Here is a 16,997-nt window from a genome sequence, read left to right on the forward strand (position 1 = left end):
CAACGTGTTGGATACAGGAGAAATGGGCAGGAGTAAAGACCTGAGTGACTTTGCCAAGGGCCAAATTGTTACAGCCAGAAGAATGGGTCAGAGCCTCTCTAAAACAACAAGGCTTGTGGGGTGCTCCTAGTCACATACAAGCATGTGTGTTTGTGGTTATGCGTGTGCGTGTGTGTGTGTGTACTGTATCTACCTGTGTTATATATAGATGCAGGATATGGGCCTTTGTGTGATACAGGATGTGCCTGCTTGTGAAAGACCCTTTGTCCAGTCCAGACAGTTTTCATCCACAGCTCCACGGGGGCATCCAGATAGATAAAGGATGAGAAGGACCCGTCACAGCAACCCCTCCCTCCTCCTCATCCCCTATTCTTCAACCCTCACCCTCCCCAGTCTTTTCTTCCAAAATGCCAATGACCCATGTACCCATCCATCAGCTCACCCCCTCTCCCCTCCAGTTAACCGCTCCTATACTCGTCTCACCCGCCTCACCCCCTGCTGTCTGTTATTTTTCTCACCTTCGCATCCCGTCTTTGATATATTGCCACCATTCTCCAGCTGCATGGCTCATGAAGTCCACAATAAGCCTAGAGTCTAGAGAGAATCATTCACCTTCTCAGTATCTCCACTGAACGCTGAGTCGAGAAGCTGAGTTGAAAGCTTTTTTTCAATGAACTACAGGCAGGCCTGGAGTCCAGTAAACTAAGCTGACAAATCATTACAGGGAGCAGCTCCACCATCATGTCGGGAGAAACGCACGCAGGAGGAGTGTAAGGAAGAAAGGCAGACTTGTGTCTAAAAACTGGACACAAATACAGACACACACACACACACACACACTCACACATAGAGGTCTAAGACCGGTCTTATGCCATACATTCTAACTAGAGCTGTCCAAGTTACTGATTTTATATTTTTTTTATGCCTTACATTTGATTGACTAATCAGATGAACCCGTGGGCTACGCTTGGCAAAGCCCCTGAACACCTCACTAAGTCTAAATGTCTGTGTGCCTGTCCTGTCTGATGTAATTTAACCTGCCTTATCTGATGTCCTGATGGGTCTGAAGTCATTCTCCTGGGTCTCTTCCTCGCCCTCTCCCTCTCTTCTTCTCTCTTTATTAAGTGTGACACACAACAGTTTGGCAGAAGGATTTAGTGACTGCAGTGGGAGTCAACGTTGTCTATCTCTCTTGTGATGTTTAAACATCCACAGTTTTGAGCGTGCAAAAATGGAAACCATAAACATACTCCTATGTGTCTCCTTAGAGTAAAGTAAACGGGCAGAGAGAGAAAGAGAGTGCTCGTCGTCAGATTTTATCTTCAAGGACGCTGATAAGTGGGAGTAGTCTTATGTTAAATGTGAGAACGTTCTGTTTCTGATACTGATTGTTGTGTTTCCAACACTTGCATCACATACAGCCTGTAAGTCAGTGGCTTCCTTTTGAAATGGAGAAAACTAATCTTTCTTTATGGGCAAAGTTGTGGCAATAAAACATTTGCAATAAACAACAGAAAATTATGAAATTGATTGCAATTCATTATCTTAATAATAAAATAAAAATTTGAAAGCTCTTACATATTTTCCTTTGAAGAGTTGAAAACTGTATGTGTTTGTGTTTTATGGGAACCCTGTTAAGTGTTTTTACAAGGCAACTCGCACTGAATCAATAATTGATTACCTAAAGGAATCATTTGAAAGGCCTGGATTGGGTCAACAAGACAGGAAGACAGAGGAGCTCATTCCAGTAATGATCCCATGGGTCTGGGGCCTGGACACAGTGGTACATGCAGGTCCTTGGGGAACTGACTGTTGGTTTACTGTAATGCAACTGGGTTGTCCAAAGGGCCCATTTTGTGCCAAAACTCTAACTGTAGCTGTGCTATAAAAAAAAAAAAAACTAATAATCATTAAGGGAAATAAAATGGACTTGATGAATGTCAAATGTTTGGAATAAAAAATAAAAACAAACTGTTAGCTGTAGAACCCCTGGGACTGGAATATAAACCATGGGGATTAAACCCGTAGAGATCAAGACGACTGACTTGACTGAGAAGACAGGGTGGCATTGCCCCAGAGTTGGGCTAGGTAAGAGAAGGATATTGTTGGGGGGCCTTTGTAACATGCCTTAAGTGTGTAAGATAGCCCCTCAGTCGTCTGTGTCTCTTCCTCCCTCTCTCCTGCTCATCATTCTGCTCCCCGTCTATCTGGCTCTCTATAAATTATGTCTCATTTCCATCAATCTCAACTTCCTGCTCAGCTGCACAATTATCCTCTTTTCAGCCGTGAGGAGATGAAGAGGGAGGAGGAAGGAAATATTTAGATGGAGGAGAGAGGAGAGAGGGAGGAGGAAGACAGCCAAAGAGGGAGAGATGCTCTTACACATTCACATGTCATGTGGTTAAAGCTGAAGACAACTCAAGAGCAGTCCAGTCATCCAGCAGCCAGGACTGAAATGTAGTTTGAGACACAATTCAAAGTCAACGGCTGTTCTCTGTCCGAATAGTTGAAGGTAACCAGAGGAAGAGAAAGACAGAGAGAGGTATTGAAAGAGAGAGAGAGTGTGTTATGTGCACACATCGATGTGAGGGTCAAGAGCAGTGGAACAAAAATAACCTAATAAAATTGGTTCTGTCAATAGTTTTAGCATAAATTGGAATGGAGAATGAAACAGTGAAGGACAGCTGGTTGGGAGGAGAAATGCTGTATGTTAATGTGGGTTTATGAGCCTTTCGACAGCCTCATAGACACCTTTAATAATGCTTGGCACAGGCATTCAGATGGCCCATCATTTGCACTGACATAATGAATAAAGAATATGGGCATAGAAATGCCATTAAAGTACCAGTTTGTGTGGGTTCTGGTGTATGTGTGTGTGTATGAGTGTGTGCGTGCATGTGTGTGTGTGTGTGTGGGTGTATATATGTGTGTGTGTGTGTGTTCTGGTGTATGTGTGTGTGTGTGTATGTGTGTGTTCTGGTGTATGTGTGTGTTTGTGTGTGTTCAGGTGTTTGTGTGTGTGTGTGTGTTCTGGTGTATGTGTGTGTGTGTTCTGGTGTATGTGTGTGTGTGTGTTCTGGTGTACGTGTGTGTGTGTTCTGGTGTATGCGTGTGTGTGTATGTGTGTGTTCTGGTGTATGTTTGTGTATGTGTGTGTGTATGTGTGTTCTGGTATATGTGTGTGTTTGTGTGTGTTCTGGTGTATGTGTGTGTGAGTGTGTGTGTGTGTGTGTGTGTGTGCATGAAGCAAGATGGGGGGACAATAAGGATGTCAGGTTATTGCCTGTCATACTCCGAGCCGGCCCATACTCGGTCTCATCAGAAATTCTAAGCTCCGTCATGAATATTGCTACCGTGATAAGCTCTCAATTTTGTACTTTGAACTTTGATTTGTGGATCTTAACGCTTTCTTGAGCATAAAATCACGTTCCTAAATTTATACCTGCTATTCATTATTGGCCCGTCCTAACAGTAATTGAGAGAAGCTGATAGGGAATTTATAAAGAAGCAGAGAGTAAGGTGTGTAATAGCAGTTTCTAATTCTAATTAGTTTCCAGTGAAACTGCTTACTAGTAGCAGAGAGAGAGCAGCCAAAAAGCACTGCAGGGCGTTACCAAGGTTTGGATCAATAGGCCAAATAAATGCTTACAGTGGCGCTACTTTGAGTTAAAGTTTTACAGGCCAGAGGGAACTAAATGCCCTCACTCACATTCAGTGCTCTGCCAACACAAAAAGAGGGAGATAATAGCTAAGACATGAGGTCAATGCCTGAAATCCGCTGATGGGTAAAATCTCATGTACACGCTTGCTCACTCATGCCAAAAACACATTCAGAAAGTGTGTTGATTCATGAAATGATAGACCTTTAATATTTAAGAACAATCTGTGCACTAGTATTGCATATTACATGGCTATTATATTAATTGAAGAGCCCTATTATATAGACCAGATGGAGAATTCTAAGAATGAGATTGTTTAATTGATTAACGACTTGTTAAAGTGCATAAATTCAGGATTCTTGTGAATGGCTTTCATTTCATTACATTATTCCCAAAGTGTTTGTAGCCATATAAAGCTCAGGTCTTCTGGGATTTATTCAAACACACCCTTGGTATGCTTACGCAGTCTATTGAAAATAATAATATTTATTAAATGTAGTTACTAATTCATCATGTCCCTGGTTTCAAAGAATTAATGGCTCATCTCCTGGTTTTGACTCCTCTGTCTAAGGGAGTCTAAGGGAGTAAAACAACAAAAAACATTTCACACATGTAATTCTGTCAAAAATGAAAAATGTGCCCAGTCCAACAGTGAGTTTCAGGGACTTAATAACACATTGAGTATTTTCCTTGACAGCAGGAATCAGAGGGAGACAGGTAGAGTCACAGAGGTGAAAGGTGGAGACAAGTATTGAAACTGGTCCCTGGCGGGGAATCATGTATGTGCATGGAGTGTTACCACTTGACCACGGCTCTGCGCAGTCTCTGTTTTCACACTGCACTGTAATGGTGGTGAATGCACAGCAAGCCATGCACAATGGATTCACATAAAACATTAGCTGTCAAAACACTTTTGACGGGCCAATGGGGTGACCGTGATTCCAAAATAATCTTGCATTTTCACCCATTGTAAATGGTTGTATATATTTCTTGTATATAGGTCCCCCTTTTGCCGCCAAAACAGCCCTGACCCGGGGCTTGGACTCCACTAGACCTCTGAAGGTGTGCTGTGGTATCTGGCACCAAGACGTTAGCAGCAGATGCTTTAAGTCCTGTAAGTTGCGAGGTGGGGCATCCTTGGGTTGGACTTGTTTGTCCAGCACATCCCACAGATGCTCGATTGGATTGAGATCTGGGTAATCTGGAGGCCAAGTCAACACCTTGAACTCGTTGTTGTGTTCCTCAAACCATTCCTGTACATTTTTGCTTTGTGGCAGGGCACATAATCCTGCTGAAAGAGGCCAATGCCATCAGGGAATACCGTTGCCATGAAAGGGTGCACATGGTCTGCAACAATGCTCAGGTAGGTGGAAACAAAGTAACATGGCAGGACCCAAGGTTTACCAGCTGAACTTTGCCGAAAGCATCACACTGCCTCCGCCGGTTTGTGTTCTTCCCATAGGGCATCCTGGTACCATGTGTTCTCCAGGTAAGCGACACATATGCACCCTGCCATTCACGTGAAGTAAAAAAAAACATCAGTCCAGGCCACCTTCTTCCATTCCTCCGTGGTCCAGTTCTGATGCTCACGTGCCCATTGTAGGCGCTTTCCGCGGGTGCCTTGATAACAAGATTATCAGTGTTACTCAGTGTTCACTTCACCTGTCAGTGGTCATAATTTAATGAATGATCAGTGTATAGAGCCAGAATACATTAAATATGAACACAGTTGACATACAGTTAAATACAATGTGTGGTGAGCATATAAGATAATGGGATATGAGCGGTAAGTGTAAAACTTTCTGGTGGTGGCATCTGAATAACACTTTTAGGTTATAGATTGACACTTTTTATGAGTACATCCTATACATTTACATTTGTTGGAAATACAGCATACAGTATTATCCAGAATTATTGCTCCTCACGGTTACTACAATACAGTTACCTGAGCATTCCGCGATAGTATCAAAGTTACAGACATCACAAAGCTGAGTTGGGAGGCTGAAGAACAATGGAAGCAAAAGAGACATGCCGGTAAATGTTCACTGCTATGGCAACAGCATTTTGAGGTCTTTGATAGGGAATATCGAAGGAGATAGAGGGATATTGCTGAAGAGAGAAAGAGAGAGAAGGTGAGGGACTGAAAGTGGGAGGGAGGATTGACTTCTTGGCATACTCCATTCCCCTCTTGGCTTGCTCCTACTAATCTGCCAAACCCAGACCCTGCAGCTTCAAACACAGTCACTCATGAAGAAAAATCAACATCTTTAGAATGTGCTTCTGCATCCTGACAACTGAAAGGAGTTAGGTGATGCTGTAGGTGGATGATTACTTTGCTGAGGCAAAATGTACTACAATGAGTGCTCTGGTTAAGAGCATCGGTTAAAATACAATGTTTAAAATGTTACAGAGGAGGACTGACGCATGGAGGAGAAGAGCCATCTCTGCATGTAAATACTGTAATGGGGAGGCACAGGGAAAGGAGAGGACAAGTGTTCAGGGCTCTGGAGGGTATTTTATATACAATTTTAAAAATCAAAGGAGATGTGAAGAACTTGAAAAGCTAACCACAGGGGCTTGGTGAGGCGTTGTCATCTGGGGCAGCTTCACTGTGGCGGTTCGGGAAGTATTGGAGCAGACGGACAAATCTCAGATGTCCCCTGCCTCTTTTGTCTTCTGGCAATCTTCCTCCTGTTTTTACTTTGGCGTCCCCTGAGCAGCAAATTCGGCACCATTTTATATTCACCCTGACAAGGTCTGGATGGGAGGCAGCTGTGTGGAGAAGGGGGTGACCCTGTTAGCTGCCTCTGGAATGTTCTGGGACCTTCTTTGCTCTGACCAGGTTCCCCACAGAGGTTCTCTATACTTCCCTAATTGCACTCAATGACACTCACATACTTGTCTCATTAACCCTGTGCAACCCCCAGGTGGCTCCGCTCATCTCTGTGTGACTGGCAAATACCTCAACTTGGAGACCTCTCTATCACGATTCGCGGTCAGTCAGTAATGCCCCTTGAACTTCATGTACTACTACATCCATACATGACAAGGTTTCCTCACACAGAAATCTGGTGCGTGTGTCTTAAAATGTCATATGGTGCCAACGGCCACTTTCACAGACAAACACAACACATTTTATGCTCGCTTTTAGGCTGACGGTACTGAGCCAGCCAGGTGGACTCTTCTTCTCCGATCCATCACATACTCTCGTTTTCCAAAGCTGACTTGAGGGACACTTGATGGGGTGAAAACTCACAAAGCTGCTGGACCAGATGGCGTATTCGGTCACGTCCTCAGAGTGTGTGCCAACCAGCTGGTAGGTATCTTCAACCCGACCCTGTTCCAGGCTGTAGTGCTCCCTTCCTTCAAGGAGAAACCATGGTCCCAAGGATGCACGATACACCCCAGACAACCAGTCAGCGCCCAGGTGAATACAACTGAAGCATCAGGTGATCATTTTCACTATCAACTGAACCAAAGAATCTCCACCCCAGAAACGTTGTTTTGCATTCGACATGAAGGACTACATGCCATTGTGGAATACATCATATATTGTATACTGTGGCTCAAACTATAAATGTAATAGTTTGACAAGATTATGGGCTACTAGTCTTTGTTTAGACTGATAATTAGTGCCACCAGTTGTACGTGTCACTGTATTTGTTTTTCTTATCTGTATGGGGAATTTAGGATTCAATGGATGTATATTTTTTAGTAAAACCGACTTCATCTGCACATATCATTGTTTAATCAGAACTGCCCACCGACTATGGATATATATGATGGACAGGTGCTATCAAACAGTGTGATTTACCTTGAACGTTTCTCCAATATTAGGCCCTTGCCATTTTTATGTGTACCCACACAAATATTCCCATTTAATATTAAATGTTCCATAAATCTAACTTCACCCCTAATCTTTACCTCACACCCTTAATCGTATCCCCTAAACCCAACCTTCACCTTAAACCTGACTCTAAACTATAATTCTAACCCAATTTTGTTATTATAAATAGCCCCTTTCCTCATTCGCAATGGCAAACTGTCCTCACAAAGATACATTTTCTAATTCACCTACATGAATACACAGACACACACATACACAGATGTAATATCAGCATGGTCATACTCATTTTGTGCTCACTGAGGTGTCAATACCTCTCTGTGCTTTCATCAGTACCTCATCTTTTCTGTAATCTCTTAGGTGTCATCAATACCTCACCCTCTCTGTGCTCCCATCAGCACTTATCCTTTCTGTGCTACCTGAGTGTTCATCAATACCTCATCCTCTCTGTGCTCCCATCAATACTCACTGAATTGTCATCAATGCCTCATCCTTTCTGTTCTCCCTGAGGAGTCATCAATACCTCATCCTTTCTGTTCTCCCTGATGTGTCATCAATACCTCATTCTGTCTGTACTCCCTGAGGTGTCATCAATACCTCATTCTGTCTGTACTCCCTGAGGTGTCATCAATACCTCATCCTGTCTGTACTCCCTGAGGTGTCATCAATACCTCATTCTGTCTGTACTCCCTGAGGTGTCATCAATACCTCATCCTGTCTGTACTCCCTGAGGTGTCATCAATACCTCATCCTGTCTGTAACTCCCTGAGGTGTCATCAATACCTCATCCTGTCTGTACTCCCTGAGGTGTCATCAATACCTCATCCTGCCTGTACTCCCTGAGGTGTCAACAATACCTCTGTTTTCAGAAACAACAGCTCATGGTATGGTACACTAGAGAACAAGGCAGGGAGTTTCTCCTTGTGAACTGACTACCATGTGAACAGACTACCATGTGAACTCACTACCATGTGAACAGACTACCATGTGAAATGACTACGATGTGAACTGACTACCATGTGAACTGACTACCATGTGAACAGACTACCATGTGAACTGACTACCATGTGAACAGACTACCATGTGAACTGACTACCATGTGAACAGACTACCATGTGAACTGACTACCATGTGAACAGACTACCATGTGAACTGACTACCATGTGAACAGACTACCATGTGAAATGACTACGATGTGAACTGACTACCATGTGAACAGACTACCATGTGAACTGACTACCATGTGAACAGACTACCATGTGAACTGACTACCATGTGAACAGACTACCATGTGAACTGACTACCATGTGAACAGACTACCATGTGAACTGACTACCATGTGAAATGACTACGATGTGAACTGACTACCATGTGAACAGACTACCATGTGAACTGACTACCATGTGAACTGACTACCATGTGAACTGACTACCATGTGAACTGACTACCATGTGAAATGACTACCATGTGAACTGACTACCATGTGAACTGACTACCATGTGAAATGACTACGATGTGAACTGACTACCATGTGAACTGACTACCATGTGAAATGACTACGATGTAAAGTGACCACAAGAAAATGCCACTTAGCTATCCATTTATACATAAACATATGCCAGTATGCTGAGCAACATCATATTCAAAATACCAACATAATATAAATAATAATAATATACAAATAAAAACATTACTGAAAAACTGAAATTCTCTGGTTTATTGATATATTTCATAAAAAAAGTATTCATGTTTTGAGCCAGCATGAGTGTGTTTTTGTGTGCAACAATACAATCTTAATTCTTTCTTTGAAAACAACATATGAAATGTGCAATACAAAAATACCTTTTAAAATAGCACCTTTTCTCTGTCAGGAAAAAAAACATGCAGAGTTTAACGTGAATTATTAGGACACACAAAACACTTTTTCCCAGATAATAAAAATATACATTTATATGTACATCACATTGGCAAAATATTATAACATGTATTGTGCCTGCCTCTTTATACATACAGAACAGCTCTGTAGTTTAACGGAAAGGTTTGGAACTCATTACTTGCACATCCACTAAAGGCAGATTCTGCATTCTGAGGTAAGGTTGGGTCAAAGTTTGCACAACACTGTCATCTTAAAATAATGTACATTTGTAATAGCTGGATGTTATTCCGAGGGGAATTTAAATGTTTGGCTCCGGAGTTAATGTAATTTAAATGCACTTGAAATAAATAAACAAATCAACAACTCAACGTGTGGCAATGACACACATCCGTGATATATCCTGTATATTCAGACCCTTGCCTATGCTTATTACATTAAATATTTAACAACCATTTGTTGACATTCTTTATGATGGAGAGGATGTTGTCATCACATTCTGTTCATCATCGCTCCTTCTTCAAAGGAAGTGCACCTGCAACACATCAAACGCATTTATTGGGGCATGAATGGTGCAGCATGAGTGTCTGTAGATATGTGTGTGTACTAGCTGTATAATCTGTGTGTACAGTACTGTGTGTGTGTGTTTGTGTCCACAAGGTTTCTAATCTTTGTGTACAGCATTGTGTGTGTGTTTGTGTGTGTGTTTGTGTGTGAGAGCACCTGTGTCCTCCAGGAGGCAGCGTTCCTCACAGGACTCCTGCTGGAGGAAGCGGTTGGCGTTCCCCCCACAGCCGCTGTAGATAAAGGGTCTGCAGGCTTTCACCTGGCTGTTAAAGTACCAACGCAGAGTAAACCTCCCACAGCTGCCTTCCTCCAGGGGTAACACACACGGGTCCACTGGAGCTACAACACACACACACACACCCATTATTATACTACTGAGGAGTTTCTTAGAAACATTTATTCCCATTACAAACTCTAATTCTAAACCTAACCCCTAACGTTTGTTTTAACCATAACCTCAAATGACTTTTACCCACATGCACAGGCAACAATCCCAGTGAGAAAAAAAGGGGTACAAGCTTCAAAAGGTACAGTAAAGATTAATGTTAGTTCAATTTGTGTCAGGATTCTTGTTTCTGTGGATTATCATAATATTCTTTGATGACCATAAATAAGTGTTCATTAACAAATGACCAAAGAACACATTCTTTAAGAAACAAAACATTTAATCTAAGTGAGGTCAAATATAACCCCTTTTTCCAAAATGTTGGGACGTGTAAAATGCAAATATAAACAGAATGCAATTATGTGCAAATCATTTAATCCCTATATTTAATTGAAAAAAGTCAACATATCAAATGTTAAACCGGAGAAATGTTATTGTTTCTTGAAGAATATATGCCCACTTTGAATATGATGCCAGTAACACATTTAAAAAAACCTGGGACAGGGGCATCAAAAGACTGGAAAAGTTGTGTAATGTAAAAAAAAAAGAACCTGGTGGAACATCTCACAAGTAATTAGGTTAACTGGCAACAGGTCAATAACATGATTGGGTATAAATAGAGCATCCCAGAGAGGATGGGTCTGTCAGAAGTAAAGATGGGGTGGGGTTCACCACTCGTTGAAAGACTACGCAGGCAAATAGTGCATCAATTTAATAATAATGTCTCTCAACTTAAAATTGCAAAGAGATTCAGACCATGCTGTCCCAACTTTTTTTAAATGTGTTGCTGGCATCAAATATAAAATGGGCATGCATTTTTCCAAAAACAATAACATTTCTGATTCAACCTTTATGTTGTCTTTGTACTATTTAAAAATGAATATAGGGATAAATGATTTGCACATCATTACATTCTGTTTTTATTTGTATTTTAAGCAGCGTCCCAACTTTGGAAACAAGGTTGTACAATGTACATAAACATGTAATATTTCAGATGTGCTTAGGATTAGTAAGTGTGTCTGTGCGCTTCAGAGATGAACACTATAAACCACTATGCTAAAGAGGCCTATGGCATGCAGCGATGGGAAGACAGAGTTAACCCTTGAAACACCCCAAAAGTGGAGGAAGAAGGCGGGGTTTACCTTCCCCTTTAACCTCTCTCTTGGGCCTCTTTGCATTCAGAGGGTCAACAGTGACTGTCTTACCTGCCGACATGCAATCATACAACAAACATCAACAACTAAGAACAGAGACTGTGATAAGAGCACTGACATTACAAAAGACACAGCACCAACAACACATTCAGAAATATTAAAACACACAGTACAGAACTTGAGAAACATGCACATAGTGTAATGTTTCATGTACAGTATATTTCCATAGATCTCAAGTTAAGAATAAACTACTGTACACAACACACACACACCATAACCTAACAGACTACTGAACACAAAACACATACTATCAATACAACAGGATACTGTACAAAAAAAACACACACACACACACACACTATCAACCCAACAGACTATTGTACACAACACATACAAACACACTAGTAACAACTGTGATAGCCAAGTTGCATGTTTATGGCAGTGGTTCAAGTGTTGGGCAGGGTTCAGTGTGACAAGGTTTATTAAGTGAATGGTTAGAATGAGTTCAGTATGTGAGGGATATTTAAGTTGAGGGTCTGGTTGGGTTCAGTATGTGAGGGATATTTATGCCGATGGTCGGGCTGGGTTTAATATATGAGGGATATTAATGTCGAGGGTCGGGCTGGGTTTAGTATGTGAGGGATATTTATGCCGATGGTCGGGCTGGTTTTGATATATGAGGGATATTCAAATCGTGGGTCAGGCTGGGTTTAGTACTGTGTGTGAGGGTCGGACTGGGTTCAGTATGTGAGGGATACTTAAGTTGAGGGTCTGGCTGGGTTCAGTCTGTGAGGGATATTTATGCCGATGGTCAGGCTGGGTTTAATATATGAGGGATATTTAAGTAGATGGTTGAGTTATGCTTGGGGTTAGTTGGATTTGGGGTCTGTTTGTGTGTTTACATGTGCGAGACATACCATCACTTTGATCACCAGTGGGGCTAAGGTGGATGCTCTGTCCCATGGCCATGGGGTCATCATAGCTCTCTATAGAGTAGATGTGTTCATAATCTGGGTCGTTGGTGTTCACCACTACACGCAGCTCACGACCTGAAACACATCCCCATTCACACCAGACACTTAAATCCCAGCTCTATGACCCCTCAACTCCTACAGCATAACACTGGATTGGTTTTTTAGCAAGGTCACAGTCCATCTGTGAATGGCGAGGACCTCTATTCAGCTGAAATACCACACTTTCAAAGGTCAAACAGGGAGTTACAGTTGAGATAATGACCAGAGACTCCGGATGAAAATAGGATAGACAGACAGACGGAGAGGGACTGATACAACAGAAAGGCCAACAGACACAGCTGACAGACAGATACAGGCACTGCAGACAGACAGATACAGGTACTGCAGACAGACAGATACAGACAGACAAGAGATGTTATGAGGAACAGCTGGACAGAAGGACACACTCACCATCCTTGCCCTGCCGGGCCAGCTGTTTCTCTGGAGCAGGAAGTGCCCTGGTGTTAGGCAGTGTTTCTGGGACAATCATACCTGAGAGCCGGCCAGGATGGTGACAGGGGTAAGGGGAGGGGCCAGGAACATCAAAACAACAACAGGACATCCACACTGGTCAGTAACACAGAGAAACACCAGACACCACCGAAACCCACAGTAACATATACCCATGACAACACATAGCAGAACTTGTTTGAAGTGGACTGAAATGGGTACCAGTCCAAAAATGTATACATATATATATATATACACATAGGTACTGGTACTCATTATATTTAAGAGCCAATATTATGTGCAGGTCAATTCTGTACTGGCCCACAGCAAGCACTGAGTACAATCAATATTAACCAACATGGACCACACCAGATGACACCAAGAGTACAAACAGTACCAACATGTCAGAACCAGAAGTAAATTCCAACTAATAATAATAATAACTGATAACAATGGAATCTTCATGGTATAGTTTACTTCAATGCTGACTAGAGTATTTCTACCTGATCCATGTGTCAGCAACACTCACCTCCACAAGCTACAAGAAAAACACAGAGGAGAAGAAAGCCATGTTACTCTTTTTTTAAGAGGTTTTTAAAACATACATTGGACATAACTTTCAATAGGGATGTTAACATCACTTGATGACAACTAAAGTTTAACTTAGGACAATAACATGTTCAATTAGGATATTGGGGTTTTGGCAGATGATTATGATACACATCTTAAGAAATAATGTGTCCATACAAATAAATGCCCCAATCCTTCTGTGGGTTTTTAGCTAGCAGTCGCAAATATTCTCAGAAGTTTGTTATGGCTGTTCAAAGAAAGCTAAACTATGGACCAATGTTTCTCTTGGCCAGGAGACTATATAATGAAAGAGGAAACACCTAACATGAAGTTGTAAAATAATGACATTCACCAGACTTACCACAGTGCTGACTCATTTCTGTGCGGACATATGTACGAATCTCATCCTCCTGTGTAGAGCCAGAGAGGAAGAAGAGCGGAACACACAGGCAGAGACGTGACAGCATTAGAAATGTGTGTGTGTCCACATGTGTGTGCAAGCAGATTGGCAGTCAGCAGATTTAAGTCCTGAGGCCCAGGTGAAGCACTGACCGTCAAGCCTGGCTCTCCTCTGTCTCCCTTGGCTCCATCTGGTCCCATCTCTCCCTGAAACAGAGACAGGTATTACACCACACTTAAATAAAGACACTGTTTTTGGAGCAGTTGAACAAAATAACAACTATACCAGGCCATGGTTTAAATCCATACTTTGTAGAGGATGGCTGAACATACAAATACATTCTTTCATGTTTTTGTCCTCATAAATAACCGCATGAGGATTTTAAGAAACAAGCACAGCTAATTAGCCCGGTGTAGCAGTGAGTTCTCTCTTACCTAAAAAATAATAAGACATTACATCAATGGATAGTTATAGTAGCGCAGCTGATAAATTCCAAGGTCATTTCAAGAAGCACATTACAGAAACGTCAGATTTTCAGGGTATTCCTGTAATTGATTTTCTAGGCTCATATTCAAGTTTTTAAAGCACGTAAAGCACTGTGAAGTAAAGAAGTGCCTTTCACCTGCTCGCCCCGTTCCCCAGGTATACCTGGGATACCACGTGGACCAGTCATGGCAGGACCAGCAGGCCCTCGCTCCCCCTGACAACAACAAGCACCAGGTTAGAACAGGGCTTCAGTTAAAACACAACTCTATGTTGTCGTAAGAGAATACCTTCTGTCCCTGTAGGCCTTCAGGGCCTTTAACTCCAGCAGGTCCCTGAGACCCTGTAAGTCCAGGGACCCCATCCACTCCTCTGGGGCCTGGGGGGCCGGGGACACCTGGGGGGCCCTTGATTAGAGTGAGAGCAGGAGGTATCAAACAGTCAGATATAATACACCACCAAATGGTTTGATCAGACTGGTAAACCAGTCCAGCTGCAGTCATGGGCCAGATTGGTGTTTGGCTGTGGTGACGTTCATAGTGTTTGTGCTGATCAAGACATCGTAGCTGGATTCAGTTGTGGTCAAAGACTTACCCTTTCGCCCTTCTCTCCCTGAGCCCCTTTATGTCCCAGGACTCCATCGATGCCACGGTCACCCTACAAACATTGTACTGTATTTACACATTGATATACAGTGTATTTTGAAAAGATACTGTACTTAATGATGTAAGAGGCGGTGTGATTTATTTCCAGTATATCATGGCTAAGGATACAGCCCTTAGCTGTGATATTTTGGCAATATACCAAGAACCTATTGGTTTCTTACCGTTATCAGTAACTGGTTACCAATGCAATTTCAACAGTAAAACCAAGTTGCCTTTGGCCAAATAAAACACAGGGAACAAACCACCTGATTGATAATACGTTCTGTATAACATAAACAAAGTGCACACACACACACATACACAGACCAGATATAGACTAATACCTTGGGGCCGATCAGTCCCTCCTTCCCTGCAGTTCCAGTGGGCCCGGGAGGCCCTAAATCTCCCTGAATAAACCCAGATAAAACAACAATCAAGACCACACTTGGAGGATGATGAGGATGATGCCCAGATGTACTTCTAAGGAGAATACTTCCTACCTGTTCACCTTTCCTTCCAGGCAACCCTGCACGCCCATGGATTCCAGCGTCTCCCTGAACACAGACAGAGATGAGAAAAACATCCCCGTCCTACATCGTCAAACAGTCCAGGTGTATTACATTCTGTATGTACTCCATTCCCCTAAAACCGTGTCATTAGGTAGACATCCGCACTTAGTCAATTTTATAACGTATTCTGCTTATCAAATACTTGCACTATAAAACCAACCATGCAACTCCCATAATTGCCCCCTTTGGAATAAATGTAATGTATTATTGGTTTCTGTTTCCCACTACACCTTCTCTCCTTTAAGTCCGTCCGATCCACACATTCCCTTTGATCCTCGGTCGCCCTGGAAACGATCACTAGGTTGGTTAGTCAGAGAGGCAGATGAGGAGCCATGCTAGGCACAGCGGAATCAAACTGTCAATTCAGAATGAAAACGAGCCTATACATAGACTGACAGTCCTTTCAGCTGCCAGTCAAACTCAGCCTAAAGCAAACCACCTCTCATTCACAAGGTGACTCATCAAAAACTGTCACTCACACAAACAGTTCCCAATACCGACCAGCTGGTCAGAACAGGTCTGTTTTGCATGAGGGAGATCATGGGCTAGAAGAAGAGGTGACTAAAGCCAAATTGAAAAGTGGAATTGAGTTGGACCATGTTTGACCATATAACAACCTTATAAGACTTAAAGTATGAATAACTGTTGGCTGATTTGCACAGCATAATTGCCATAGATAAAAGGAAGTCGATGGGTACTGATTACACAGTGAAACTGAGTGGGCCGGATACAATTTTGCAGTCTAGATTAGTAATTTATAATCCCAGATTATCGTGCTTTGATTGCACTGCCATTAGTGCGGCAAGGTCATGTGAAGAAAACCCCAAACGCATCTAGAACTTCTCCTTTGTCTTGCGTTAAGTTTCTCACATACCCACTTTGTCTTAGAAGAGGACAGTGATTGACACTGTTGGAAGGTAAAGGCCTGTGCCTGTACCTTGGCAGAATGCCAAATAAACACACATGTACAAACCTTAATTCCACGCATTCCAGTTATCCCCACATCTCCCTTCTCCCCTCTAAAGCCTGGCATTCCATCTTTTCCGGGTTTGCCCTAGGAGAAAATATCACCATCAACCAGAGGCTTTTATTGAACAATAGAAGCAAGAATGAGGAGTGAGATGGAGGGAAAGGAGTTTGTTCTGACCAAGAATTTGGTCAAGAAGTATCCAAATTATAGGCAACTGCATCATGAGTTTTTCATGTGCAGTTGGACAGTATTGAATATTTAAAGTTTTCATAAGTAGTGGTAAAATGGGGGACTCACGGGTTCTCCAGGTACGCCAGGTTGGCCCGCCTCACCCTATTGACACATCAAACACAAACCCATTAGAAAACTGTGTAACATTTACCCACAGCATTGATGCAGCCAAATACATTCCTCCC

At 42.4% G+C, this 16,997-nt stretch overlaps 1 protein-coding gene across 4 annotated transcripts in view; it reads right to left on the reverse strand.

Annotated features, from left to right (window-relative positions):
* Positions 1–9,227: 9,227 nt before the first annotated feature.
* col7a1 (collagen, type VII, alpha 1) overlaps positions 9,228–16,997 on the reverse strand; it is a 77,362-nt gene continuing 69,592 nt past the window's right edge. For 2 of the 4 annotated variants that reach the window (XM_010881574.5, XM_029114288.2), the window contains exons 106-121: positions 16,879–16,914; positions 16,585–16,665; positions 15,842–15,895; positions 15,543–15,596; positions 15,387–15,449; positions 14,993–15,055; positions 14,689–14,805; positions 14,538–14,615; positions 14,068–14,121; positions 13,877–13,925; positions 13,475–13,483; positions 12,907–12,987; positions 12,400–12,531; positions 11,471–11,533; positions 10,100–10,282; positions 9,228–9,911 (exon numbers count right to left, since the gene is read on the reverse strand). In XM_010881574.5, coding sequence (XP_010879876.5) covers positions 9,883–9,911; positions 10,100–10,282; positions 11,471–11,533; positions 12,400–12,531; positions 12,907–12,987; positions 13,475–13,483; positions 13,877–13,925; positions 14,068–14,121; positions 14,538–14,615; positions 14,689–14,805; positions 14,993–15,055; positions 15,387–15,449; positions 15,543–15,596; positions 15,842–15,895; positions 16,585–16,665; positions 16,879–16,914 — 1,146 coding nt within the window. In that variant the 3' untranslated portion in view covers positions 9,228–9,882. The remainder of the gene's footprint in view (positions 9,912–10,099; positions 10,283–11,470; positions 11,534–12,399; positions 12,532–12,906; positions 12,988–13,474; positions 13,484–13,876; positions 13,926–14,067; positions 14,122–14,537; positions 14,616–14,688; positions 14,806–14,992; positions 15,056–15,386; positions 15,450–15,542; positions 15,597–15,841; positions 15,896–16,584; positions 16,666–16,878; positions 16,915–16,997) is intronic. The other 2 variants (XM_020055151.3, XM_034287550.1) reach the window with 2 other exon arrangements.

Source organism: Esox lucius, chromosome 17 (assembly GCF_011004845.1).
Source record: "Esox lucius isolate fEsoLuc1 chromosome 17, fEsoLuc1.pri, whole genome shotgun sequence".
NCBI lineage: Eukaryota > Metazoa > Chordata > Actinopteri > Esociformes > Esocidae > Esox > Esox lucius.